This window comes from Cherax quadricarinatus, chromosome 43 (genome assembly GCF_038502225.1).
Source record: "Cherax quadricarinatus isolate ZL_2023a chromosome 43, ASM3850222v1, whole genome shotgun sequence".
In the NCBI taxonomy this organism is placed as follows: Eukaryota; Metazoa; Arthropoda; class Malacostraca; order Decapoda; family Parastacidae; genus Cherax; species Cherax quadricarinatus.
This window is the reverse complement of record NC_091334.1, coordinates 33,023,601-33,050,744: the sequence shown is the minus strand read 5'-3', so window position 1 is coordinate 33,050,744 and position 27,144 is coordinate 33,023,601. Positions and strand designations below refer to the sequence as shown.

At 39.9% G+C, this 27,144-nt stretch overlaps 1 protein-coding gene across 2 annotated transcripts in view; it reads left to right on the top strand.

Annotated features, from left to right (window-relative positions):
* The window catches only part of Rbf (Retinoblastoma-family protein), a 319,473-nt gene that overhangs the window by 201,659 nt on the left and 90,670 nt on the right, over window positions 1–27,144 (top strand). For both annotated transcript variants that reach the window (XM_053784060.2, XM_070093847.1), the window contains one exon: window positions 17,320–17,540. In XM_053784060.2, coding sequence (XP_053640035.2) covers window positions 17,320–17,540 — 221 coding nt within the window. The remainder of the gene's footprint in view (window positions 1–17,319; window positions 17,541–27,144) is intronic.

Genomic DNA, 27,144 nt, shown 5'->3' with positions numbered 1-27,144 from the left:
GAGGGCTGAGGAAGGGTTGTTGAGGTGGTTCGGACATGTAGAGAGAATGGAGCGAAACAGAATGACTTCAAGAGTGTATCAGTCTGTAGTGGAAGGAAGGCGGGGTAGGGGTCGGCCTAGGAAGGGTTAGAGGGAGGGGGTAAAGGAGGTTTTGTGTGCGAGGGGCTTGGACTTCCAGCAGGCATGCGTGAGCGTGTTTGATAGGAGTGAATGGAGACAAATGGTTTTTAATACTTGACGTGCTGTTGGAGTGTGAGCAAAGTAACATTTATGAAGGGATTCATGGAAACCGGCAGGCCGGACTTGAGTCCTGGAGATGGGAAGTACAGTGCCTGCACTCTGAAGGAGGGGTGTTAATGTTGCAGTTTAAAAACTGTAGTGTAAAGCACCCTTCTGGCAAGACAGTGATGGAGTGAATGATGGTGAAAGTTTTTCTTTTTCGGGCCACCCTGCCTTGGTGGGAATCGGCCAGTGTGATAATAATAAAAAAAAAATAATACCACTCCTCTCCTTCAGCCCATGGACTAGCAGGTCATTTCAAATTTCAAAAAACTGTACACCAAAGCAGTGTTTCAAAAGTGTTTTGAAGTGACCTCAGACACTGAATTGACCCTAAGAGGGTTCTGGAAAGATCACTTCAGTATCTTCAGTTGCATAAACCTTATAGGTAAGACTTGGGAGGGAGTGACTTGCAGGACTTTGAACTCTGCTTGGAGAAAATTGTGGCCAGAATGTGTACAAGCGAGGGATTTTGAAGGGTTTGGAGCTGACCCTGAGGAGTCTATGCCAGTTGTGGAATCTATTGTGGCACTGGGGAATTCCATGGGGTTGGATGTGAGTTTGGAGGATGTGGAAGAGTTGGTGGAGGACCATGATGAAGAGCTATTCACTACAGGGATGCAAGACCTTCATCTGCAACACCAGACCACAGCTCGGGAAATTGCTTCAGAGGAGGGGGAAGAGAGATCGAGAAAGTTGCCTTCGTCAAAGATTAAGGACATTTGTACAATGTGGACAAAGGTGCAAACATTTATGGATGAACATCACCCTGACACAGCTGTTGCAGGCCATGTTGGCAACATGTACAATGAGTGTTGTGTTCTATTTTAGGGATGTTTTAAAGAAACTCCAGAAACAGAACTCTCTAGACATTTTGTGCGACAGGGGTCCAGTGACTCTCGAGCTGGTCCTAGTTGCATTAAAAGACAAAGAAGGGAAGTAACCCCGGAAAAGGACTTGGGGCTTGAAGTCTTTATGGAAGGGAATTCCCCTTCCAAACAATAGTACACCTCCATCCTCTCCCCTCCTGTGTCATCACTCATCAATAAGTCTTCAATAAAGGCAAGTGTAATTTTATTAATTATTAATATTTACTCTGCATCTCATTGTTTTCTGTGTAGGGAAATGTATATTTCATGTAAGGAAATTATTATGTTAATATTTTTGGTTGTCTGGAATGGATTAATTAGATTTCCATTATTTCTTGCGGGGAAAATTAATTCGATACAAGTCAGATTTGGGATAAGTCGCTCTCTGGAATGGATTAATTCCGTAAACCAAGAGTGCACTGTATCTCGCCCTAACTTCCTCCTCCCTTAGTTTATAAACTTTCACCTGTCTCTTACCTGTTGTTGCCATTTTTCCTTTTGTCCCATCTACCTCTTACTGTAACTGTAGCTTCAACTAAATAATGATCTGATAATCTGTTGCTCCTCTGTAAACATACCCATCCTGAAGCCTACCTATCAACCTTTTATCCACTAATACATCGTCTAACAAACTACTTTCATTGTGCTATATCATGTATACTTATTGATTGTCTTTCATAAAATATGTATGACTTATTACCAAGCCTTTTTCAACACATCGTTCAATTAAAGGCTCCCCATTTTCATTTACCCTTGGCACCCCAAATTTACCTACTACTCCCTCCACAACATTTTTTCCCATTTTAGCATCAAGAACCCTAACCATAAGTACTCTTCACTTGGTTCAAAACTCTGCATGCACTCAATATTTCCCAAAATCTCTCTCTACACTTCTCTCTTTTCCAGGTTAATAAACACTTACTGTAACCCACTTTTCACATACAACACGTCCAACTCTTAGAAACCCCTGACCTAATCCCATTTATTTCTCCCCACTGAAACTCTCCTACCCCCTTCACTTAAAGCCAAGACATCAGCTTCTTTTCATTCATAGCATCCACAATCGTCTCTTATCATTCACACTACATCCACACACATTCAAACATCCCACTTTGACGGTTTTCTTCTTTTTCTTTTTAGTAAGCTGTACAGGAAAAGGGGTTACTAGTCCATTGCTCCCGGTATTTCAGTTGACTTTTACAACATGCATGGTTTATGGAGGGAAGATTCTTGTTCCACTTCCCCATGGATATGAAAGAAAAATTTAATAAGAACAAGAATTAAGATAAAATCAAAGACAACTCAAATGAGTGTGTATATAAATGTGTACATGCTTGTGTACTGTGACCTAAGTGTAAGTAGAAGTAGCAAGATGTACCTGAAATCTTGCATGTTTGAGACAGAAAATAAGGCACCAGCAATCGTACCATCATGTAAAACAAATGCAGACTTCTGTTTTACACTCGCCTGGGAGTACGGTAGTACCTCCCTGGGCGGTTGCTGTCTACCAACTTTATACATGCTACATAATACAGTGGACCCTTGGCTAACGAACGCATTGCATAATGTTAAATCTGCCCAACGAAGCGTTTGAGCGTAAAAATTTTGGCCTGGCTACCGATAAGAAACTCTCCCAATGTGATTCGTCCTGAGCCTGTCCGTCCAGCCTGAGTGCCTCAGCTGCCTTGCTGTCATTGTTTACAAGCCAGGGTGGCCGGTTTCATTAAATACATTTTGCATTATTCCATTGTTTATAGTGTTTGTAACTGCTAAATAAGCCACCATGGGCCCAAAGGAAGCTTCTAGTGCCAACCCTGTGGTAAAAAGGGCGAGAAATACTATCGAAATACTATTGTATCACGGTCAGCTGCTGCTGCACCACGGTCAGAGGTTGCTGCATCACCGTCAGCTGTACTACTCGAAGATATGGAGAGACTGTTATTGGTGTGGCTTAACGAGAAACAATTACCGAGAAACAACCCCAGAGGGTTAGCCACCCAGGGTAACCCAAGAAAGTCAGTGAGTTATCGAGGACTGTAACTCATTTCCATTGGGGTCCATAATCTTGTCCCCCAGGATGCGACCCACACCAGTCGACTAACACCCAGGTGAACAGGAAAAAATGCCTGGAACTAGTGCTCATATTGGTGAATTTAAGGCCAGCGAAGGTTGGTTTGAGAGATTTAAGAATCGTAGTGGCATACACAGCGTGATAAGACATGGCGGAGCTGAAGAATTCCAACCCCAACAAGTGTTCAGTTGTGATGAAACAGGCCTGTTCTGGAAGAAAATGCTAAACAGGACCTATATTACTCAGGAGGAAAAGGCACTCCCAGGGCACAAGCCTATGAAAGACAGACTAACTCTCATGTTCTGTTGTAATGCTAGTGGGGATCGCAAAGTGAAGCCTTTACTCATGTATCACTCTGAAAATCCCAGTGTGTTCAAGAAAGTGTCTCATCACTCATCAATAATCTTCAGTAAAGGTAAGTGTCATTTTAACATTTATTTATATAGTTATTGTGCATGTCTCATTGTTTTCTTTGTAGGGAAATGTATATTTTATGAAAATTTTTTTTTGAATACTTTTGGCTGTCCAGAAAGGATTAATTGGATTTCCGTTATTTCTCATGGGGAAAATTAATTCAGCTAATGATAATTTCGTCTAATGATGAGCTCTAAGGAACGGATTATGTAATATCGTTAGCCGAGGGTCCACTGTATGCAGACGGTACTACAGCAGCAGCAGCAGCTGTACCACCAATAGTAGCGATGGTTGATTGGGGTTTATTATACAACCTGGCCAGCTCGGAGACACGCACTCAACTTTCATACTTATCAATGATCTTTTTCTTCATCTCTATAGTAATTCTCACCCTTATTGCTGCAGGGTTGGCACTAGAAGCTTTCTTGGGGCCCATGGTCACTTATTTTGCAGATAAAATCACCAAAAACACTGTAATAATACGAAATGTTCCGATTGTATGCTTGGATGTTACCGCGGAGGCTGGCTGGTAAACAATGCCACCGGTGGAACATGTGAGCGTGGCTCAGGCCTCACATAGACGCGTCTCGGACGAACAGTGTTGAGCGGGTTTTTTAGCGGTATGCGAGGCAAAATCTTAGCGATAAAATGTAGCGGTATGCGGATTTAACATTATGTAAGGCCAACGGTATGCGGGGGTCCACTGTATTGCATATTAGTAAATCTTCTATTTTTTGGTGTGAATAAAAATTCATTATGTGAATAAAAAATCAAAATGGGATTTATTTATAAAGCCTCAAAACATAACTAATGAACCGAGGAAATGTTAGTTTAGTGCAAGGAATGCCTACATTGTTTATTCTGGACGCTATTTTGAAATTGGAATATTTTGAACTTTGTGTTAAATTGGCCAAATTACCAATTTCCGATCGCTTTTTGTAGTTGAAACAGTTGACTTGGCGATTTCTTGTGCTCAGTCGATAGAATAGAAGTACAGTGGACCCCCGCATACCGATTTTAATCCGTGCAAGAGGGGTAATTGTTATGCGAAATAATCGGTATGTGAATGAATTTTCCCCATAAGAAATAATGGAAATAAAATTAATCCGTGCAAGACACCCAAAAGTATGAAAAAAACAATTTTTTTACCACATGAAATGTTAATTTTAGTACACACAAACTGAAAAAGGCATGCACAATTACATGACACTTACTTTTATTGAAGATCTGGTGATGATTGATGGGATGGGAGGAGGGGAGAGAGAGTGTTAGTGTTTAGAAGGGGAATCCCCTTCCATTAAGACTTGAGGTGTCGAGTCCTTTTCTGGGGTTACATCCCTTCTTCTTTTAATGCCACTAGGACCAGCTTCAGAGTCACTGGACTTCTTTCGCACAACATATCTGTCCATAGTGGCCTGTACCTCTCGTTCCTTTATGACTTCCCTAAAGTGTTTCACAACATTGTCAGTGTAATAATCACCAGCACGGCTTGCTGTGAGGGTGATTTTCATCAAAAAAGGTTTGCACTTCAAGCCACTTTGCACACATTTCCTTAATCTTTGTAGTAGACAACTTCTTCAATTTCTCTCTCCCCTCCTCTGAACCAGTTTTCTCAGGTCTGGCCTCTTGCTCTTGAAGTTGATCTATCAGCTCATCAGTGGTTAGTTCTTCATTGTCCTCCTCCACCAACTCTTCCACATCCTCCCCACTAACCTCCAACCCCAAGGACTTTCCCAATGCCACAATGGATTCCTCAACTGGCATAATCCTCTCAGGGTTAGCCTCAAACCCTTCAAAATCCCTTTTGTCTACACATTCTGGCCACAGTTTCTTCCAAGCAGAGTTCAAGGTCTTCTTAGTCACTCCCTCCCAAGCCTTACCTATAAGGTTTACACAATTGAGGATATTAAAGTGATCTCTCCAAAACTCTCTTAGTCAGTTGAGTTTCTGAGGTCACTACAAAGCACCTTTCAAACAGAGCTTTTGTGTACAGTTTTTTGAAGTTTGCAATAACCTGTTGGTCCATGGGCTGCAGGAGAGGAGTGGTATTAGGAGGCAAAAACTTCACCTTAATGAAGCTCATGTCCCCATAAAGTCGCTCTGCCACGTCTGTAGGATGACCAGGGGCATTGTCTAACACCAGGAGGCACTTAAGTTCTAATTTCTTTTCAGTTAGGTAATCTTTCACATTGGGGGCAAATGCATGGTGTAACCAGTTATAGAAAAAGTCCCTAGTGACCCATGCCTTACTGTTTGCCCTCCACAGCACACACAAATTCTCCTTGAGGACATTCTTTTGCCTGAACGCTCTGGGAGTTTGAGTGATACACTAATAAAGGCTTAACTTTGCAATCACCACTAGCATTGGAACACATCAACAAAGTAAGCCTGTCTTTCATAGGCTTATGTCCTGGGAGTGCCTTTTCCTCCTCAGTAATGTAGGTCCTGCTTGGCATTTTCTTCCAAAACAGGCCTGTTTCATCACAATTAAACACTTGTTCAGGTTTCAGTCCTTCAGTCTCTATGTACTCCTTGAATTCATGCACATATTTTTCAGCCGTTTTGTGGTCCGAACTGGCAGCCTCACCATGCCTTATCACACTATGTATGCCACTATGCTTCTTAAATCTCTCAAACCAACCTTTACTGGCCTTAAATTCACTCACATCAGCACTAGTTGCAGGCATTTTTTTAATTAAATCCTGATGCAACTTCCTAGCCTTTTCGCTTATGATCGCTTGAGAGATGCTATCTCCTGCTAGCTGTTTTTCATTTATCCACACCAATAAGAGTCTCTCAACATCTTCCATCACTTGCGATCTTTGTTTCGAAAACACAGTTAAACCTTTGGCAAGAACAGCTTCCTTGATTGCCTTTCTGGTGCCCACAATAGTAGCGATGGTTGATTGGGGTTTCTTGTACAATCTGACCAGGTCGGCGATGCGCACTCCACTTTCATACTTATCAATGATCTTTCTTCATTTCTATTGGAATTCTCACCCTTATTGGTGTAGGGTTGGCACTAGAAGCTTTCTTGGGGCCCATGGTCACTTATTTTCCAGAAACAGCACCGAAAACACTGTAATAATACGAAATATTCTGATTGTATGCTTGAATGTTACTGCTGAGGCTGGCTGGTGAACAATGGCACGGGCGGCACATGTGAGGCTGGCTGAGGGCGCACATTGGACGAGTCTCGGACGAAAATCGGTGAGCGGGTTTTTAAGCGGTATGCGAGGCAAAATTTTTGCGATTAAAGCAAGCGGTATGCGGATTAATCGCTATGTGGTGCCATCGGTATGCGGGGGTCCACTGTAATACTAGTAAAATAGCTAAGAATTTGGTCGACTGGAATGATGTAAATGGCCTAAAATGGAAGTCAAAGTCGGCAAAATCGCAGATTCATAAATATCGCTGACACATCAAAATTCGCGAGAGCATAATTTCGTCAATTATCCATCAAATTTCGTACTTTTTGTTTTATTACCTTCACAAAAAGATTCTCTACCATTTCATAAGAAAAAGTAACATTTTTTTTTTTTTTTGGAAAATTCTTGGACACTTGGGCACCACTTCAGATTTTGGCCTTGGACCCTGAAGGGGTTAAACCAAAAACATGGTTGCGGGATTTTTTTTTATGGATGTATTCGTGATTTCCATAAGGAAGGTATGTTACAGAAATTGAGATGATTTAGAACTGGAAATAGTTTGAAATTGAGCTCAAAATTGGGGAAATACTCAATTTTTGCCAATACAATGTATTCGAGTAAACATGTCACATCAAATTTCCAGTTCATGTCAACTGGTGGGTCTTATATCCATTCATGAAGGCACTGATATTATTTATTTAATTATTACAGTATTGCACAACAGTAAAATTTTTTTTTTTTTTTTTTTTTATATAACTAAAAATTCTTTGTGAATAACAAATCGAAATGGAATTCATGTGTAAAGCCTGGGAACATAACTAATGAACAAAGGAAATGTTATTTTAGTGCCAGGAATGCCTGCATTGTTTACTCTGGACCCCATTTTGAAGTTGGAATATTTTGAAATTTGTGAAAAATTAGACAATTACCAATTTCTGATGACTATTGGGTAGTTGAAATAGTTGATTGGGCAGTTTCTTGTGCTCAGTCACTAAAATAGAAGACATATTAGCAAAATAGCTAAGAATTTGGTCGACTGGAACAATGTAATTGGCCTAAAATATGACCCAAAGTGGGCAAAATCGCTGATGCATAAATATCACACACAGCCAAATTCACGTTAATGTAATTTCGTAAATTTTCTATCAAATTTCATATTTTTGTTTTATTACCTTCAGAAAAAGATTCTCCACCATTTCATAAGATTTTTTTTTTTTTTTTTTTTTTTTTTTTATAACCCTGTGGGCAAGTTTCAGATTTGGGGGTCTGGACCCTCAAAGGGTTAAACCATACATGGTAAGTTTTGCTTTTTCCTCGTCATGAACTGTGTGGGGGGCAGGATTTTTTTGTGGTGCGCACACTCCACACATATCTAGGCCAAAATTTACCACTCTCAGCTGATGGGAGTGAGCTGAACTCCAGCACTATGCTAAGCTCAAAACTGTGATACTACAGCACTGACCATGAAAGGGTTAAAAGCAGTAATGAGTTAGTGTGGATAGTGAGGCTCAGGATATGTTTTTTTTTTTTTTCCTGTAAAAGCAGGCCTTAGGGATGCAAGATGTCACCTCATTCATCATATTTATAGATGTGATTGTAAGAGAATTGAACACTAGGGTATTTTGGAGAAGCGTGCTATGAAAAGGTAAAGAATCAAATACCAAGTGAAATTTGTCACGGTTGCCTTTTTTTTTTTTTTTTTTTTTTTTTTTTTTTTTTCTGATGTGCTTCTGAGAGATATTGAAGATATCCTGCAAAGGTTGGTAGACTAATGATGGTAGTTGTATAGTTTTGGGAGATGTGATGGTTAAATTTGGGAGGGTATGTAAAGGAAGAAAATCGGAAGTAAACATAGGAAAGAGCAGGGTAATGGTGAGTGTAACAAAAAAATTTAGTCAGTGAAAGACTGAATGTTGAATTGGAGGGAGGGAATATGGAAGAAGTAAATGTGTTTAGATATTTGGGAGTGGACTTGTTGATAATCGATTCTTTTGAAAGGCGACTCATAAAATTGGGGGGGGGGGGTTGTAGACAAACATTATCCACAGACAAAAAAAAAAAAATATACCTGAGTATAGTAGTACCAACATTCTTGTCTGGCTGTAAGGTATGGGTTTTAAATGTTTGCAGTGAGGAGGCTGGAGGCAGTGGAGATTTTTCTTTGGCGGTGTATTGTGTGAAATTTGAAGTTTTCATATTCAGAGATGCAGAGCTGCCAAAAGTATTATACATAGGGCAGAGGATGGATTGTTGAAGTGGTTTAGACATGGAATGTAGCAAAATAGCATAACTAGGAGAGCATATGAATCTGGGGTAGAAGGAAGGAGGGTTGTCGGTTGTCCCAGAGAGGCTTAGAGGGAAAGGGAGGTTTTAAGTGCTAACATCTTGAACAGAAGTGTTATAAGAAGAGCAGAGTATATGGAGAGTAAAAGAAAGGTGAAGAGAGTGGTGAGAATGTAAAAGGAGAGCAGATGATAGTGGGAGAGGCACAACCAAGAAATTTTGATGAAAATAAGAAAAAATTTTGGAGGGTAAGGATCCTAGGGATTGGCAGAGAGCATACATAATTCCTTTGTATAAAGGCAAAGGGGATAAAAGAGAAAGCAAAAATTATAGGGTAATACGTCTGTTGAGTATACCTGGTAAAGTGTATGGTAGTTATTATTGAAAGAATTAAGAGGAAGACAGAGTAGGATAGCAGATGAACAAGGAGGCTTTAGGAAAGATAGGGGGTGTGTAGACCAAGTGTTTACAGTGAAGCATATAGGTGAACAGTATTTAGATAAGGGTAAAGAGGTTTTTATGGCATTTATGGATTTAAAAAAGGCATGTTACAGGGTGGATAGGAGGACAATGTGGCAGATGTTGCAGGTGTATGGTATAGGAGGTAGGTTACTGATAGCAGTGAAAAGTTTTTACGAGGATAGTGAGGCTCAAGTTAGAGTATGTAGGAGAGAGGGAGATTATTTCCCAGTAAAAGTAGACCTTGGACAAGGATGCGTGATGTCACCATTGTTGTTCAATATATTTATAGATGGGGTTGTAAGAGAAGTGAATGCGAGGGTCTTGGCAAGAGGTGTGGAGTTAAAAGATAAAGAATCAAAACAGTGGGAGTTGTCATAGTTGCTCTTTGCTGATGACACGGTGCTTTTGGGAGATTCTGAAGAGAAGTTGCAGAGGTTGGTGGATGAATTTGGTGGGGTATGTAAAAGAAGAAAATTAAAAGTGAATATAGAAAAGAGTCAGGTTATGAGGATAACGAAAAGATGACGAAAGACTGGGTATCAGATTGGAGGGAGAGAGTATGGAGTAGGTGAATGTATTCATATATTTACGAGTGGACATGTCAGCAGATGGGTCAGTGAAGGATGAGATGAATCACAGAATTGATGAGGGGAAAAGGGTGAGTGGTGCACTTAGGAGTCTGTGGTGACAAAGAACTTTGTCTGGAAGCAAAAAGGGGAATGTATGAAAGTATAGTTATACCAGGGAGGTGTCATGCCTGAGGGCAATGTGTGGTGTGAATATAATGCAGAGAATTCGTAGTTTGGAAATTTGGAGGTGTGGGATTATCGAAGCTATTATCCAGAGGGCTGAGGAGAGGGTGTTGAGGTGGTTCAGACATGTAGAGAGAATGGAACATAACAGAATGACTTCGAGAGTGTATAAATCTGTAGTGGAGGGAAGGTGGGGTAGGGGTTGGCCTAGGAAGCTGGAGGGAGTACTGGAGGTTGTGTTCAAGGAGCTTGGACTTACAGCAAGTGTGCATGAGCGTATTTGATAAGAGTGAATGGAGACAAATGGTTTTTAATACTTGATATGCTGTTGGAGTGTGAGCTAAGTAACATCTATGAAGGGATTCAGGGAAACCGGCAGGCCGGACTTGAGTCCTGGAGATGGGAAGTACAGTGCCTGCACTCTGAAGGAGGGGTGTTAATGTTGCAGTTTTATAACTGTGGTGTAAAGCACCCTTCTGGCAAGACAGTGATGGAGTGAATGATGAAAGTTCCTTTTTTCTGGCCACCCTGCCTTGGTGGGAATTGGCCGATGTGTTAATAAAAAAAAATTGGATATCACATTGGAGAGGAGCATGGAAGAAGTGAATGTTTTCAGATATTTGGGAGTTGACATGTCAGCGGATGGATGTATGAAGGATGAGGTTAACCATAGAATTGATGAAGGAAAAAAGGTGAGTGGTGCATTGAGGAATGTGTGGAGACAAAAAAAACATTATCTATGGAGGCAAACAAGGGAATTCATGTAAGTATAGTGTTTTTTTTTTTTTCCCCAAACAAGTCGGTCGTCTCCCACCGAGGCAGGGTGATCCAAAAAAAGAAAGAAAATCCCCAAAAAGAAAATACTTTCATCATTCAACACTTTCACCACACTCACACATTATCACTGCTTTTGCAGAGGTGCTCAGAATACAACAGCTTAGAAGCATATACTGTACGTATAAAGATACACAACATCCCTCCAAACTGCCAATATCCCAAACCCCTCTTTTACAGTGCAGGCATTGTACTTCCCATTTCCAGGACTCAAGTCCAACTATATGAAAATAACCAGTTTCCCTGAATCCCTTCACTAAATATTACCCTGCTCACACTCCAACAGATCATCAGGTCCCAAGTATCATTCGTCTCCATTCACTCCTATCTAACACGCTCATGCACGCTTGCTGGAAGTCCAAGCCCCTCGCCCACAAAACCTCCTTTACCCCCTCTTTCCAACCCTTTCGAGGACGACCCCTACCCCTCTTTCCTTCCCCTATAGATTTATATGCTTTCCATGTCATTCTACTTTGATCCATTCTCTCTAAATGACCAAGCCACCTCAACAACCCCTCTTCTGCCCTCTGACTAATGCTTTTATTAACTCCACACCTTCTCCTAATTTCCACACTCCGAATTTTCTGCATAATATTTACACCACACATTGCCCTTAGACAGGACATCTCCACTGCCTCCAACCGTCTCCTCCCTGCTGCATTTGCCACCCAAGCTTCACATCCATATAAGAGTGTTGGTACTACTATACTTTCATACATTCCCTTCTTTGCCTCCATAGATAACGTTTTTTGACTGCACATATACCTCAACGCACCACTCACCTTTTTTCCCTCATCAATTCTATGATTAACCTCATCCTTCATAAATCCATCCGCCGACACTTCAACTTCCAAGTATCTGAAAACATTCACTTCTTCCATACTCCTCCCCAATTTGATATCCAATTTTTCTTTATCTAAATCATTTGATACCCTCATCACCTTAGTCTTTTCTATGTTCACTTTCTACTTTCTACCTTTACACACATTCTCAAACTCATCTACTAACCTTTGCAATTTTTCTTTAGAATCTCCCATAAGCACAGTATCATCAGCAAAAAGTAACTGTGTCAATTCCCATTTAGAATTTGATTCCCCATAATTTAATCCCACCCCTCTCCCGAACACCCTAGCATTTACTTCTTTTACAACCCCATCTATAAATATATTAAACAACCATGGTGACATTACACATCCCTGTCTAAGACCTACTTTTACCGGGAAGTATTCTCCCTCTCTTCTACATACCCTAACCTGAGCCTCACTATCCTCATAAAAGCTCTTTACAGCATTTAGTAACTTACCACCTATTCCATATACTTGCAACATCTGCCACATTGCTCCTCTATCCACTCTATCATATGCCTTTTCTAAATCCATAAATGCAATAAAAACTTCCCTACCTTTATCTAAATACTGTTCACATATATGCTTCAATGTAAACACTTGATCTACACAGTATAGTGGTACCAACACTTATATGGGTGTGAGGCTTGGATTGTAAATGCTGCAGCGAGGAGGCGGTCGAGATGTCCTGTCTAAGGACAGTGTGTGGTGTAAATATTATGCAGAGAATTTGGAGTGTGGAAATTAGGAGAAGGTGTGGAGTTAATAAAAGTATTAGTCAGAGGGCTGAGAGGGGTTGTTGAGGTGGTTTGGTCATTTAGAGAGAATGGATCAAAGTAGAATGACGTGGAGAGTGTATAAATCTGTAGGGGAAGGAAGGCGGGGTAGGGGTCATCCTCGAAAAGGTTGTAGGGAGGGGGTAAAGGAGGTTTTGTGGGCGAGGGGCTTGACCTTCCAGTAAACATACGTGAGCGTGTTAGGAGTTAATGGAGACAAATGGTATTTGGGACGTAATGAGCTGTTGGAGTGTGAGCAGGGTTATATTTAGTGAAGGGATTCAGGGTAGTAAGTTGGGAGACAGCAACCACCCAGGGAGGTACTACCGTCCTGCCAAGTGAGTATAAAACAAAAGCCTGTAATTGTTTTACATGATGGTAGGATTGCTGGTGTCTTTTGTCTCTCATAAATATGCATGATTACAGGCATGTCTTGCTACTTCTACTTACACTTAGGTCACACTACACATACATGTACACGTTTATTTATACACACTCCTCTGAGTTTTCTTTGATTTTTATCTTAATACCTCTTGGTCTTATTATTTTTCCTTTCATATCCATGGGGAAGTGGAATAAGAATCTTTCCTCCGTAAGTCATGCGTGTTGTAAATGTCAACTAAAATGCCGGGAACAATGGGCTAGTAACCCCTTTTCCTGTAATAATAATTAAAAAATAAGGAGAAAATTGTCAAAGCGGGAAGTCTGAACGTGCGTGGATATTGTGCAAATGATGATAGAGATGATTGTGGATGTTACGAATGAGAAGAAGCTGGATGTCCTGGCTTTAAGTGAAACAAAGCTGAAGGGGGTGGGAGAGTTTCAGTGGAGAGGAATAAATGGGATTAGGTCAGGGGTTTCAAATAGTTAGAGCTAAAAAAGGAGTAGCAATGATGTTGAAGGGTAAGCTATGGCATGAAAAGAGGGACTATAAATGTATTAATTCAAGGATTGTGGAGTAAAATAAAGGTCGGATGTGAAAAGTGGGTTATAGTAAGCGTATATGCACCTGGAGAAGAGAGAAGTGTAGAGGGAAGAGAGAGATCTTGGGAAATGCTGAGTGACTGCATGGGGAGTTTTGAACCAAGTGTGAGAGTAATGGTGGTTGAGGATTTCAATGCTGAAGTGGGTAAAAATATTGTGGAAGAAGTAGTACGTAAATTTGGGGTCCCAGGGGTAAATGAAAATGGGGAGCCTTTAATTGAGCTATGTGTAGAAAGAGGTTTGGTAATAAGTATTAAATATTTTATGAAAAAGAGGATAAATAAATATACAAGGTATGATATAGCACGTAATGAAAGTAGTTTGTTAGATCATGTATTGGTGGATAGAAGGTTGATGGGTAGGTTCCAGGATGTACCAGTTTATAGAGGGGCAACTGATATATCGGATCAATACTTAGTTGTAGGTACACTTAGAGTAAGAGGTAAATGGGAAAAGAGGAAAATAGCAACAAGTAAGAGGGAGGAGGAAGTTCAGGTGAGATATAAGCAACTATTGGCAGAAACGTGGGCTGATGCAGCTATGAGTAGTGGGGGGGGGGGGTGAAGAGGGTTGGATAGCTTTAAAAATGCAGTACTAGAATGTGGGGCAGAAGTTTGTGGCTATAGGAGGGTGGGTGCAGGAGGAAAGAGGAATGATAGGTGGAATGATGAAGTAAAGGGTGTGATAAAAGAGAAAAAGGTAGCTTATGAGAGGTTTTTACATAGCAGAAGTGTTATAAGAAGAGTAGAGTATATGGAGAGTAAAAGAAAGGTGAAGAGAGTAGTTAGAGAGTGCAAAAGGAGAGCAGATAGTGGGAGAGGCACTGTCAAGAAATTTTAATGAAAATAATGAAAAATTTTGGTGTGAGTTTAACAAGTTAAGAAAGCCTAGAGAACGAGTGGATTTGTCAGTTAAAAACAGTAGGGGAGTTAGTAGATGGGGAGAGGGAGGTATTGGGTAGATGGCAAGAATATTTTGAGGAACTTTTAAATGTCGACGAAGAAAGGGAGGCGGTAATTTCATGCACTGGCCAGGAAGGTATACCATCTTTTAGGAATGAAGAAGAGCAGGATGTGGGTATGGGGGAGGTGCGTGAGGCATTACATAGAATGAAAGGGGGTAAAGCAACTGGAACTGGCAGGATCATGACAGAAATGTTGAAAGCAGGGGGGGATAGTGTTGGAGTGGTTGGTATATTTGTTTAATAAATGTATGATAGGAGTGAATGGAGACAAATGGTTTTTAATACTTGACGTGCTGTTGGAGTGTGAGCAAAGTAACATTTATGAAGGGATTCAGGGAAACCGGCAGGCCGGACTTGAGTCCTGGAGATGGGAAGTACAGTGCCTGCACTCTGAAGGAGGGGTGTTAATGTTGCAGTTTAAAAACTGTAGTGTAAAGCACCCTTCTGGCAAGACAGTGATGGAGTGAATGATGGTGAAAGTTTTTCTTTTTCGGGCCACCCTGCCTTGGTGGGAATCGGCCAGTGTGATAATAAATAATATGAAAGAGGGGAAGGTACCAAGGGATTGGCAGAGAGCATGTATAGTCCCTTTATATAAAGGGAAGGGGGACAAAAGAGTTCGTAAGAATTATAGAGGAATAAGGTTACCGAGTATACCAGAAAGTGTTCAGTAGGGTTATTATTGAAAGAATTAGAGGTAAGACTGAATGTAGGATTGTGGATGAGCAAGGAGGTTTTAGAGTGGGTAGGGGATGTGTAGATTAAGTGTTTATAATGAAGCATATATGTGAACAGTATATAGATAAAAGTAGGGAAGTTTTTATTGCATTTATGGATTTAGAAAAGGCATATGATAGTGGATAGGGGAGCAATGTGGCAGATGTTGAAAGTATGTGGAATAGGTGGTAAATTACTAAATGCTGTAAAGAGTTTTTATGAGGATAGTGAGGCTCAGGTTAGGGTGTGTAGAAGAGAGGGAGATTACTTCCCAGTAAAAGTAGGTCTTAGACAGGGATGTATAATGTCACCATGGTTGTTTAATATATTTATAGATTGGGTTGTAAAAGAAGCAAATGCTTGGGTGTTCATGAGAGGGGTGGGATTAAATTATGGGGAATGAAATAGAAAATGGGAATTGACAGTTACTTTTTGCTGATGATACTGTGCTTATGGGAGATTCTAAAGAAAAATTGCAAAGGTTAGTGGACGAGTTTGGAAGTGTGTGTAAAGGTAGAAAGTTGAAAGTGAACATAGAAAAGAGTAAAATGATGAGGGTATCAAATGATTTAGATAAAGAAAAATTGGATATCAAATTGGGGAGGAGTAGTATGGAAGAAGTGAATGTTTTCAGATATTTGAGAGTTGACGTGTCAGCGGATGGATTTATGAAGGATTAGGTTAATTATAGAATTGATGAGGGGAAAAAAGGCAAGTGGTGCATTGAGGTATGTGGAGACAAAAAAAAAGTTATCTTTGGAGGTAAAGAAGGGAATGTATGAAAGTCTTGTAGTACCAACACTCTTATATGGGTGTGAAGCTTGGGTTGTAAATGCTGCAGCGAGGAGGCAGTTGGAGGCAGTGGAGATGTCCTGTCTAAGGGCAATGTGTGGTGTAAATATTATGCAGAAAATTCAGAGTGGAAATTAGAAGAAAGTGTGGAGTTAATAAAAGTATTAGTCAGAGGGTTGAAGAGGGGTTGTTGAGGTTGTTTGGTCATTTAGAGAGAATGGATCAAAGTAGAATATGGAGAGCATATAAATCAGTAGGGGAAGGAAAGCAGGGTAGGTGTCCTCAAAAAGGTTGGAAGGAAGGGGGAAATGAGGTTTTGTGGGCATGGGGCTTGGACTTCCAGGAAGCGTGCGTCAGCGTGTTCAATAGGAGTTAATGGAGACGAATGGTATTTGGGACCTGACGAGCTGTTGGAGTGTGAGCAGGGTACTATTTAGTGAAGAGATTCAGGGAAACCTGTTATTTTTATATAGCCGGACTTGAGTCCTGGAAATGGGCAAGTGCAATGCCTGCACTTTAAAGGAGGGGTTCGGGATATTGGCAGTTTGGAGGGATATGTTGTGTATCTTTATAGGTATATGGTTCTAAACTGTTGTATTCTGGGCACCTCTGCAAAAACAATGATTATGTGAGTGAGGTGAAAGTGTTGAATGATGATGAAAGTATTTTCTTTTTGGGGATTTTCTTTCTTTTTGGGTCACCCTGCCTCGGTGGGAGACAGCCAACTTGTTAAAAAAAAAAAAAAAACAAAAAAAAAAAATATTGAGCATCGAAGAAGTTTGTATGAGCATGTTAGATAATGAGTGGAAAAAAAGTAATTTTTATGATTTGACAGTGTTGGAGTGTGCAAAAGGTAACATTTATGAAGGGATTCAGAAAAACCAGCTAGCTGGACTTTAGTCCTGGAGGTGGGAAGTACAGTGCCAACACTGGAGGAGGAGAGGGGAATGAGAATGTTGCAGTTGAGTCATTTGAACTCTGGTGTTGGCATTCTTCTGATAAGTTATTGAATGATGGTGAAACAGTTTCTTTTTCTGGTCACCCTACCTTTGTGAGATAGCCAGTGTGTTATTTTTAGCAATGAAAATTAAAATGATAATAATAATAATGCTTATTCATGCTTTTCAGATCTTCAGCTTTCACCACTGTCAACAATATCTGAAAGATTCCAGTCACCAGTGGGTCAGTCATCAGCTAGAAGAACATTGTTTCCTGCATCTACTTGCAGTTCCCTGGAGCCTCCAGCTACTCTAACTTTCACCAGAGCTGCTGGCCTCTGTAATCGCTTAACTCCCGTCTCTACGGCATCTCCCACTGTTCACAAGCCATCCAGTATTATTACTGTTCAGGTAAACATTTCTGTGCTATTTTTAACACCAAAGCTGTCTCCCACCAAAGTAGGGTGACCCAGAAAAAAAAAAAACATCCACACTCCCATTCAGTCACACTAACCAGGAGTCTGCCAACTTCACACTTGAGATGACTCTCCAAACTGTAACATCCTCACCCTTCTTTAACCCTTTCACTATTTCTTATTGATTCCAGGGTCGCTTTTGTAAATCTAAGCATAAATTCTAGCAGCTTCAGATTTGGCATGAGAGACTTGGTGGGTCTAGATATGAATGGTGTACATATTATATGTAAAATCAGGGCTGCTGCAGTGCATTCTGGGAATGCCATCTTGAGTACACATTGTTCATCACACCATACAGATGCAAAGGGCTTACTCCCAGGAGAATTCAAAGGGCTTTAAAATTCCCCCTTGACAAATCCACAGCAAGGATTATGTACCCGAGGATGAGTTCTTTGGTTTCAAACACTTAGTGACCAGAAGTGATGATCTGGATACCAGAAATGTCACTGAAAACCACAGGAGCCCACAACCATCCACATGTGGGGTTGGTTTGTCCAGAATGCATTCATTGCCCCATAAGAGAGCTCATATTCACCAGTGGCTTGGGCACAGATGTGAGAGTTAGTGATGTGGATTTTGATTTCCTAGCAGCTGATGACTGAGCCAATGAGTGAAGATGATTATTCGCCTGTGAAATGTTAATATGTACAGTGGACATAGTACATCCCGGGACCCAACACTGGCGACAATGATAGGATGATGGTGCATTGATTGGCATGGGTAATAGGCTGGGGGCCTGTGCTGGCACCTGTCAGCAGCAGGTGGTGGCACAAAGGGGTGCATGGCACCAGAGCCAGCCCAGCCTAGGAACCAAAACCCACATTGCACACCCTAATTACCCATGGTGGTGCCCACCACCCCCACCACTAGCACAACCACCACAACAAGCAAACTTTATTTCTTCAGTACAGGTTGACCATCACTAATCCAGCATCATTGGGACCTGTAGGGTGCCATATTTGTGATTTTGCCAGATTACAGAGTGGTTAGATTAGAATACACTTAACCCAATGGTGATATTTACGCATCGGCAATTTCACCCACTTTACGCCCTATTTTTGGCCCATTCCATTGTTCCAGTCTACCTAACTCGTAGATATTAAGCTAGTATTCCTTCTGTTCTGTCAATTGAGTATACAAGAAACTGCCCATTTACCTATTTCAGCTACTTAATAAAATGGTCAGAAATTGGTAATTTGGCCAATTTCATACAAATTTCAAAATAGGGTCCAGAATAAACACTGCAGACATTCCTGGCACTAAAATAACATTTTCTCTGTTCATTAGTCACATCTCCAGAGCACTTATACAGTAGGGCCCCGCTTTTCGGCGTTCCGCTAATACAGCGATCTCGAATTATGATGGAAGCTTTCTATATGGCAAGTGATCTTTCAAATACCTTGCATACCACCCGGTTTGTTGACGTTTTCCGTAAGAGCATCTCTCTATTATGTAATAATAATCACTCATGGGCACATTAAATGTTTTATTTTATGTTAATATAGACATTTTCATTAATCCATCTGATATTTTCTTCAAAATTATATAAGAAACATTACATAGCATATAAACATTATTTATGTACTATGGAGGTGGTGTAGCCGGGTGGAGGGAAAACATTACGTCACTCCCCTTAATATATAACACTTTTGTTTGCAATTTTTGGCATGAATTATTCATTACTTCTCCCTTTGTTTGAAGGCATCTGAAGGTAGTTAGAAACAATTAAACTCGGTGAACATGGTATGTCGATGGTAATAATATGGCTCTGGGCCGCACTAAGTATCATGTAGCTATGTAGGTAAGTGTATAGGTATGTAGCCCAGGCGGACTACATACCTACATTATTGCTATAACTGATAATTTTACTTGTGTACATGTACCTAAGTATGCCTTCACTCAGGGCATCATTTCTTCTTAAAATAATGTTACATGAGAATGGGATTGTTTCTCTTTATTTATTCTACTGTATCAACGTGGAGACAACTTGTACACAATGTAAAATGACGAAAACCAGACATGTTTGTCTGGTTTGTTTACATTACGTGTGGGTGAGGTGGGGTGGGGAGGGCTTCCCTGGCTGGATACCATACTTCCCAAACCTGAGTTCTACAAATAAAACTCGCCTCTCACCCTACATTAAGACTGCAAATATTTTAAGGGAATTAACCCTTTGACTGTTTCAGTCGTATATATACGTCTTAGGGGCCGCCGTGTTTGACGTATATATACTAAAAAATTCTAGCGGCTTCAAATCAAGCAAGAGAAACCTGGTAGGCCCACATGTGAAAGAATGGGTCTGTGTGGTCAGTGTGCACCATATAAAAAAAATCCTGCAGCACGCAGTGCATAATGAGAAGAAAAAAAAACTGGTGTTTTCGGATTAAAACACCGACTTTGTGATGTATTTTCATATAGTATTTATGGTTGTATTCTCATTATCTTGGTCTCGTTTGATAGAATGGAAAACATATAGAAATAGCAGTGATTTTGATTCGTTTTACAATGAAAAGAACCTTGGAGTGGAGCTCAAAGTAGGGGTAATGTTTGATTTTTGCCGATGTTCAAAAGTAAATAAATGATGTCATTGTCCAGTAAATGTCCAACTGGCCATTGTAATACGCAATCATGAATGGGTTGACATTATTTATACAATTATTACAATATTGCAGTAGTCTGCATAACAGTAAATCTTCCAATTTTTGTTTGAATAAAAATTCAAAATAGAAAGCAAGAGTAATATCAGAGGGGCCTGGAGACGTTACTGATGAACAAAGAAAATGTCATTTTAGAGCCAGAAATGTCTGCATTGTTCATTCTAGACCCTATTTTGAAAGTGGCATATTTTTTAATTTGCGTGAAATTGGCCAAATTGCAAATTTTCGATCACGTTATTGGGTAGTTGAAATCGGTAAATGAGCAGTTTCTTGTACTCAATCGATAGAACAAATGGAGTTCTAAAGAAATAGCTATGAGTTTGGTCAACTGGAACAATGGAATTAGCTGAAAATGGGGCTCAAAGTGGGCAAAATTGCCAATTTGTAAATATCGCCGAGGTCGCTAACTTCGAGAGAGCGTAATTCCATGAGTTTTCCATCAAATTTCGTCATTACAATCGGGAAACGATTCTCTTATCATTTCATAAGATTTTTTTTTTTTTTAAATTTTGCGATGCCAGGAGACGCCTCAGGATTTGGGGTTGCGACAGTCAAGGGGTTAATGAATGTACTGTACATGTATGTGTTTTATCACTGAGGAGCTTTAACCCTTAAACTGTCCAAACGTAGATCTGCGTCCACGTGCTGGGGGCTCTGAACGTAGATCTACGTTTTTTATACATGCTTTCAAATGGGGAAAATCAAGGTCAGAGCGCTACACACGTGAACGTAGATCTGTGTTTGGACAGTTTAACCCTTTGACTGTTTACGCCGTATAAATACGTCTTACGCGCCACTGTTTCTGACGTATATATACTCATAAATTCTAGCGGCTTCAAATCAAGCAGGAGAAAGCTGGTAGGCCCACATGTGAGAGAATGGGTCTGTGTGGTCAGTGTGCACCACATAAAAAAAAATCCTGCAGCACACAGTGCGTAATGAGAGAAAGAAACTGACTGGGTTTTTTTTTTTATTATTAAAACACCGACTTTGAGGTGTATTTTCATATAGTATTTATCGTTGTATTCTCGTTTTCATGATCTTAGGTGATAATGGAAAACCTATTACAGAAATAGAGAAGATTTTCATTACATTCACGATGAAAACTACCTTGAAAATGAGCTCAAAGTAGCGGAAATGTTCGATTTTTACCAATGCTCAGGAGTAAGCAAATCACACCACACATCCAATACTCGTCAACTGGGGAGTCTAATATTCTTTCACTAGTGCACTGATATTATTTATACCATTTATAAAATAATGCAGTAGTCTGCATACCAGTAAATTTTGCATTTTTTTGCATGAATAAAAAATCAAAATAGAAAGCAATAGCAATATAAGGGGGGCCTAGAGATGTGACTAATGAACAGAAGATATGGTATTTTAGTGCCAAGAATGTCTACCTTGTTTATTCTGGACCCTATTTTGAAATTGGCATCTTCTTTGATTTGCGTGAAATTGGCTAAATTGCCAATTTCTGACAACTTTATTGGGTAGTTTAAATCGGTAAATGGGCGGTTTCTTGTACTCAACTGATAGATAAACTGGAGTTCTAAAGAAATAGTCGAGTTTGGTCAACTGGAACAACTGAATTGGCTAAAAACAGGGCTCAAAGTCGGCGAAATCGCTGATGCATGTATGTTGCTGAGACTGCTAACTTCGCGGGAGCGTAATTCCGTGGCTTTTCGACCAAATTTCGAACTTTTGGTGTCTTTACCATCAGGAAAAAATTCTCTATCATTTCATAAGAAATATTTTTTTTTTTCTCAAAAATTTTGCGGCAGAATGACAGTTTCAGAAAGTTGCCCGCGACAGTCAAAGGGTTAAGGGTTAATTAAATGTAGTATATTATGTGTGGGTGGGGTGGGCTGACCTGGCTGGCTACCATACCTCCCAGACCTAACTTCCTACAAATTAAACTCGCCTCTCACCCTACATTAACCCTTTGTCTGTAGAGGTCATATATATACATCTTACGAGGTACCGTGTTTGACGTATATATACTCATGAATTCTAGCGGCTTCAAATCAAGCAAGAGAAAGCTCGTAGGCCCACATATGAGAGAATGGGTCTGTGTGGTCAGTGTGCACCATATAAAAAAAATCCTGGAGCATGCAGTGCATAATGAGAAAAAAAAAAAACTGACCGTTTTTTTTTTTTTTTTTTAATTAAACTGCCCACTTTGTGGTCTATTTTTGTGTAGTATTTATTGTTGTATTCTCGTTTTCTTCATCTCATTTGATAGAATGGAAAACATATTATAGAAATAGAGGTGATTTTGATTGATTTTACTATAAAAAGAACCTGGAAATGGAGCTCAAAGTAGGGGAAATGTTCGATTTTTGCCGATGTTCAAAAGTAAACAAATGATGTCATTGTCCAATAAATGTCCAACTAGCCATTCTAATATGCAGTCATGAATGGGTTGATGTTATTTATACAATTATTACAGTATTGCAATAGTCTGCATAACAGTAAATCTATTTTTTGTTTGAATAAAAATTCAAAATAGAAAGCAAGAGTAATATCAGAGGGGCTTGAAGACGTGACTGATAAACAAAGAAAATGTTATTTTAGAGCCAGGAATGTCTGCATTGTTCATTCTGGACCTTATTTTGAAATTGTCATATTTTTTTAATTTTCGTGAAATTGGCAGAATTGCAAATTGTTAATTGTTCCATAAGTGGGGAGGCTCTGTCTTGAAGTCCTAAACATCCTCATGTTGGCATTTCTAAAAGAAGGTAATCCTTCCTGGTAGGAGCTTAAATCCTATACAACTATCTGCCATTTTAGATAATTAGAAATTAGGGGAATTTATGCGTACCTATGAAATCGGTAAATGGGCATTTTCTTTTACTCAATCGATAGAAAAAATGGATTTCTAAAAAAATAGTTGAGTTTGGTCAACTGGAACAATGGAATTAGCCAAAAATAGGGCTCAAAGTGGGCGAAATCGCCTATTTGTAAATATCGCCAAGGTCGCTAACTCCGCGAGAGCATAATCCTGTCAGTTTTCCATCAAATTTCGTGTTTTTGGTGTCATTACAATCGGGAAAAGATTCTGTTATTTCATGAGATTTTTTTTTTTTTTTTAAATTTTACGACACCAGGAGACGCTTCAGGATTGGGGGCTGCGACAGTCAAGGGGTTAAGACTACAAATATTTTACGGTAAGTAATGGGTGTACTGTGTGTGTATTTTACTTTTTATTGTTTTTAATGCCTAGTTCTATTGCTAACATAATACATGTATGTTAGTGTAAACTTGTTACCTGGCATTTATATGCATTTATAAGTGGAAAAGTATGGCGTTCTGCTTTCCAACGATGTCTGCTTTCTGGCAGTAGCCTGGAACCTAACCTGCCGTATAGGTGGGGCCCTACTGTATTGCACTTGCTTTCCATTTTGAATTTTTATTTACACAAAAAATAGAAGATTTACTGTTATGCATTATTGTAATAATTGTACAAATAATGTCAACCCATTCGTGACTGCATATTAGACCGGCTAATTGGACATGTATTGGACGGTGACATCATTTGTTTACTCTTGAACATCGGTAAAAATTGAACATTTCTGCTACTTTGAGCTCAATTTTAAGGTACTTTCTGGCATGAAACCAATCAAAATTATATCTGTTTCTGTAATATATCTTCCATTCTATTAAATCAGCTAAAAAAAAAAATGATATACAACCATATAAACCATACGAATATACAACCATACGAACCATACCAATATACAACCATATAAACCATACCAATATACACAAAGTTGGTGTTTTACGCCAAAATCACAGTCACCTTTGTTTCTCATTATGCGCTGTGCTGCAGGATTTTTTTTATTTAGTGTACACTTACCACAGAGACCTATTATCTCGTTAGGGCCAAATTTGCCAGTCACAGCTTATCTGAGTGAACTGAGCTCATGGCAACACAGTGGCTTCAAAGCCACCTTATCTTCTATGGGCAATGTACAGTGTATGTGATTTACACAACAAAAAGCATTTCTTTTGTTTGTTGGAGCCATGGCTAGGGCTAAAAGTAAGCAGGTTATAACAGTAAATGAAGAAAAAAGAAATTGAAATGACATATGCAGCAGGTAGCGCCACCAAACAGTAGCAGCAGGTTTGTGTGGCGACCCCAGAATTTTGAAATTGTGCTAGATGAAATTAGTACCGGATTAGTGATGGCCAACCTGTATTACAAAATGATCCCTTTAGGAACCCTGTCATTGATGACTATGTGATAATGTTCAAAGGTCAACTCTTTCAAGCAGTATATACCTGGGATGAGGAAACTCTTTGGTATCAGGTGTTTGTGTAGTGTGATTGTGAAACCAGCCTGGTATTGGATCTGATTGTGTATACAGGAAGCAAAACATTGAAAGATACCAGGAAGTTACTGGGTATCTTAGGTGATGTGGTGAGAACTATGATGGAACCATATTTTGTTAAAGGGCATAAATTATACAGTAGAGCCTCCGTATCTTCGGATTCGGTTTCTGTGGTTTCAGTCATTTACTGTGGCTCGTAAATAACCCTTAATTTTGCTTAATAATGGACCCAAGGTGCAAAAACAGTGAGGGATGTTCTTTGAAGCCTAAGAAAAGCCCTGAGGTGCTTCCCATCAGTTCTAATACTTGACTTATTGTGCAAAATTTATCAATTAAACTTCATAGGCATCTATACAGTGATCCCTTGGGATATGAACTTAATTCATTCCAGAAGGCTGTTCAAGTGCCGATACCAAACAAATTTGTTACCGTGAGGAATAATGTAAATTAGATTAATCTGTTTCGGACTCCCAAAAATAGTTACAAAAGCACTTCCATAAATACACTTACGTAATTGTTCGAGTTTTGAGCTGTTCGTATCCCGAGGTACCACTGTATAAACAAAAAACGACATCATAGGAATGTACATAAACAAAAAAAAAACTTGCATATAGGGTTCGCTACTATCCGCGGTTTCAGGTATCCACGTTAAGCCTTGGAATGTATGCCCCGTGGATATGGTGGAACTATTGTACATGGATAGCTGGTCCACAAACCCCTTATTCAATGTAACCATGACAGACATGTGTAGTACAGTGTGGAAACACACACACATGTCCAGGTTCAATGCAGACATTGGTACAGGTGCTTCATGGCAGTGACATAATGATATTTCAGTGGCATGACAAACATAACATTGTTGACAGCGATTCATCACCCCAAAATGAAAAATGCAGGAAAGGTGGATACACACAGATATGAACTCATTCCGAGACAAGCTGCTGTTATGGATTACACCGCCAGTATGCTTTTGGCAGAAAAGTGTGACATGCAGATAGTGTTTGCTAATTGTCTGCAAGAGTTGCAAATGGTACATTAAACTTCTCTTCACTCTTATGGACAGAGTGCAATGCTCCCTACATAATATACAAGCCAAATCAGGACTGGCAAAAGACCATGTACCCACTTTTGTTTCTGTCATCAGAAAAATGCCAGGTCTCACACTAGGTCATAACACCTGCACCACCATACTCCTCACCAAATACTCTCTTGTTTGAAGTTTAGTGATCACTTCCTAGTACTGTACAGGCTCAGAAAAGATGTTATATCTGTGCACACACCAAAAGGTGCCCAATAAAGCGGGGAGACATTTGTTTTTTTTTTTTTTTAGTGTAAAACACTATTGTGTATGGAGCTCCACAAACTGCAGCAGTTCTAGGAATGTGATAATGGTACAATTACCCTCAAAATGTTAGGTAAATGAACACAGATGCAACTAATTTGACATTATAGCCATATTGGCTTGACAAAGCTCCTGGAGAGCGAAATATTGCCACAGTAAAATAGCAAGTTAGTTGCGTCCCTGTCCATTTATCTAACAGTGTCTGTAAATGTGTATGGACAGTGGTAATGTGAAATATTTGGATTTGTGTGTGTGTGTAAGTTTTGTAAAGTGTTCTGTTGACACTGTTAGTGTGGGTATTGTGTTGTATACAGTGGGTGGCATATGTACATTGTGTATGGTGTGGGGTGTGGGTCTCGTGGGCCACAACGCTTACTGGACAATGTAAAAAAAAAAAAAAAAAAAAAACAGCATGTGGGGATTCTGACGGTGCTCAAGTCTGGCTAATCACTTTTTATTGTGGCACCGCTTTGCTAACTAATCGATTTTTATTTTAACTCCGTGAATGCTACCTTGCTTGTACTGTGACACCCCGTCAAGCTTTTGTAGAATCATGTGAATTTGAATAGCTAATTTTGTCAGCACTGTGGCTCAAGACCATTCAGCTTGATATCTGAAGGTTGTTCTTGGGGTCAAGCCCTTATGGCTTCGTCCTTGATGAGGCTTCCTAGTGGATTATTGTTTGAACTACCAGGCTGTTATTGCTAGCTGCAAGTAATTCAACATTCAAACCACAGCCTGGCTGATTGGGCACTGACTTTAGGTATCTGTCTAGTTTCCTCTTGAAGACAGCCATGGGTCTATTGGTAATTTTCCTTACGCCTGGTGGGAGGCTGTTGAACAGTCTTATGCCCTGGACACTTATTTTATTTTCTCAGTGTACTCATGGCACCCCTGCTTTTCATTGGGGTAAGTTGCTCTGTCTGCTGAGTCTTGCTTTCATAGGGAGCAATTTCTGAGTGCAGATTTGGGACCAGTCCCTCTAGGATTTTCCAGGTGTAAATTATTATGTACTTTTCTTGCCTACATTCCAGGGAGAACAGGTCAGGGGACTTGAGCCATTTCCGGTAACTAGCCCTTTCATTGGCTACCACGAACCAAGTCGTTGAGGCCAAAGTTCCTCGTGTAGTTCTGTCATGAGCTCGGCTCGCTCAGATAAGCTGTGAGTGGTAAATATTGGTCTAGATATGAGAGAATAAGTCTGTG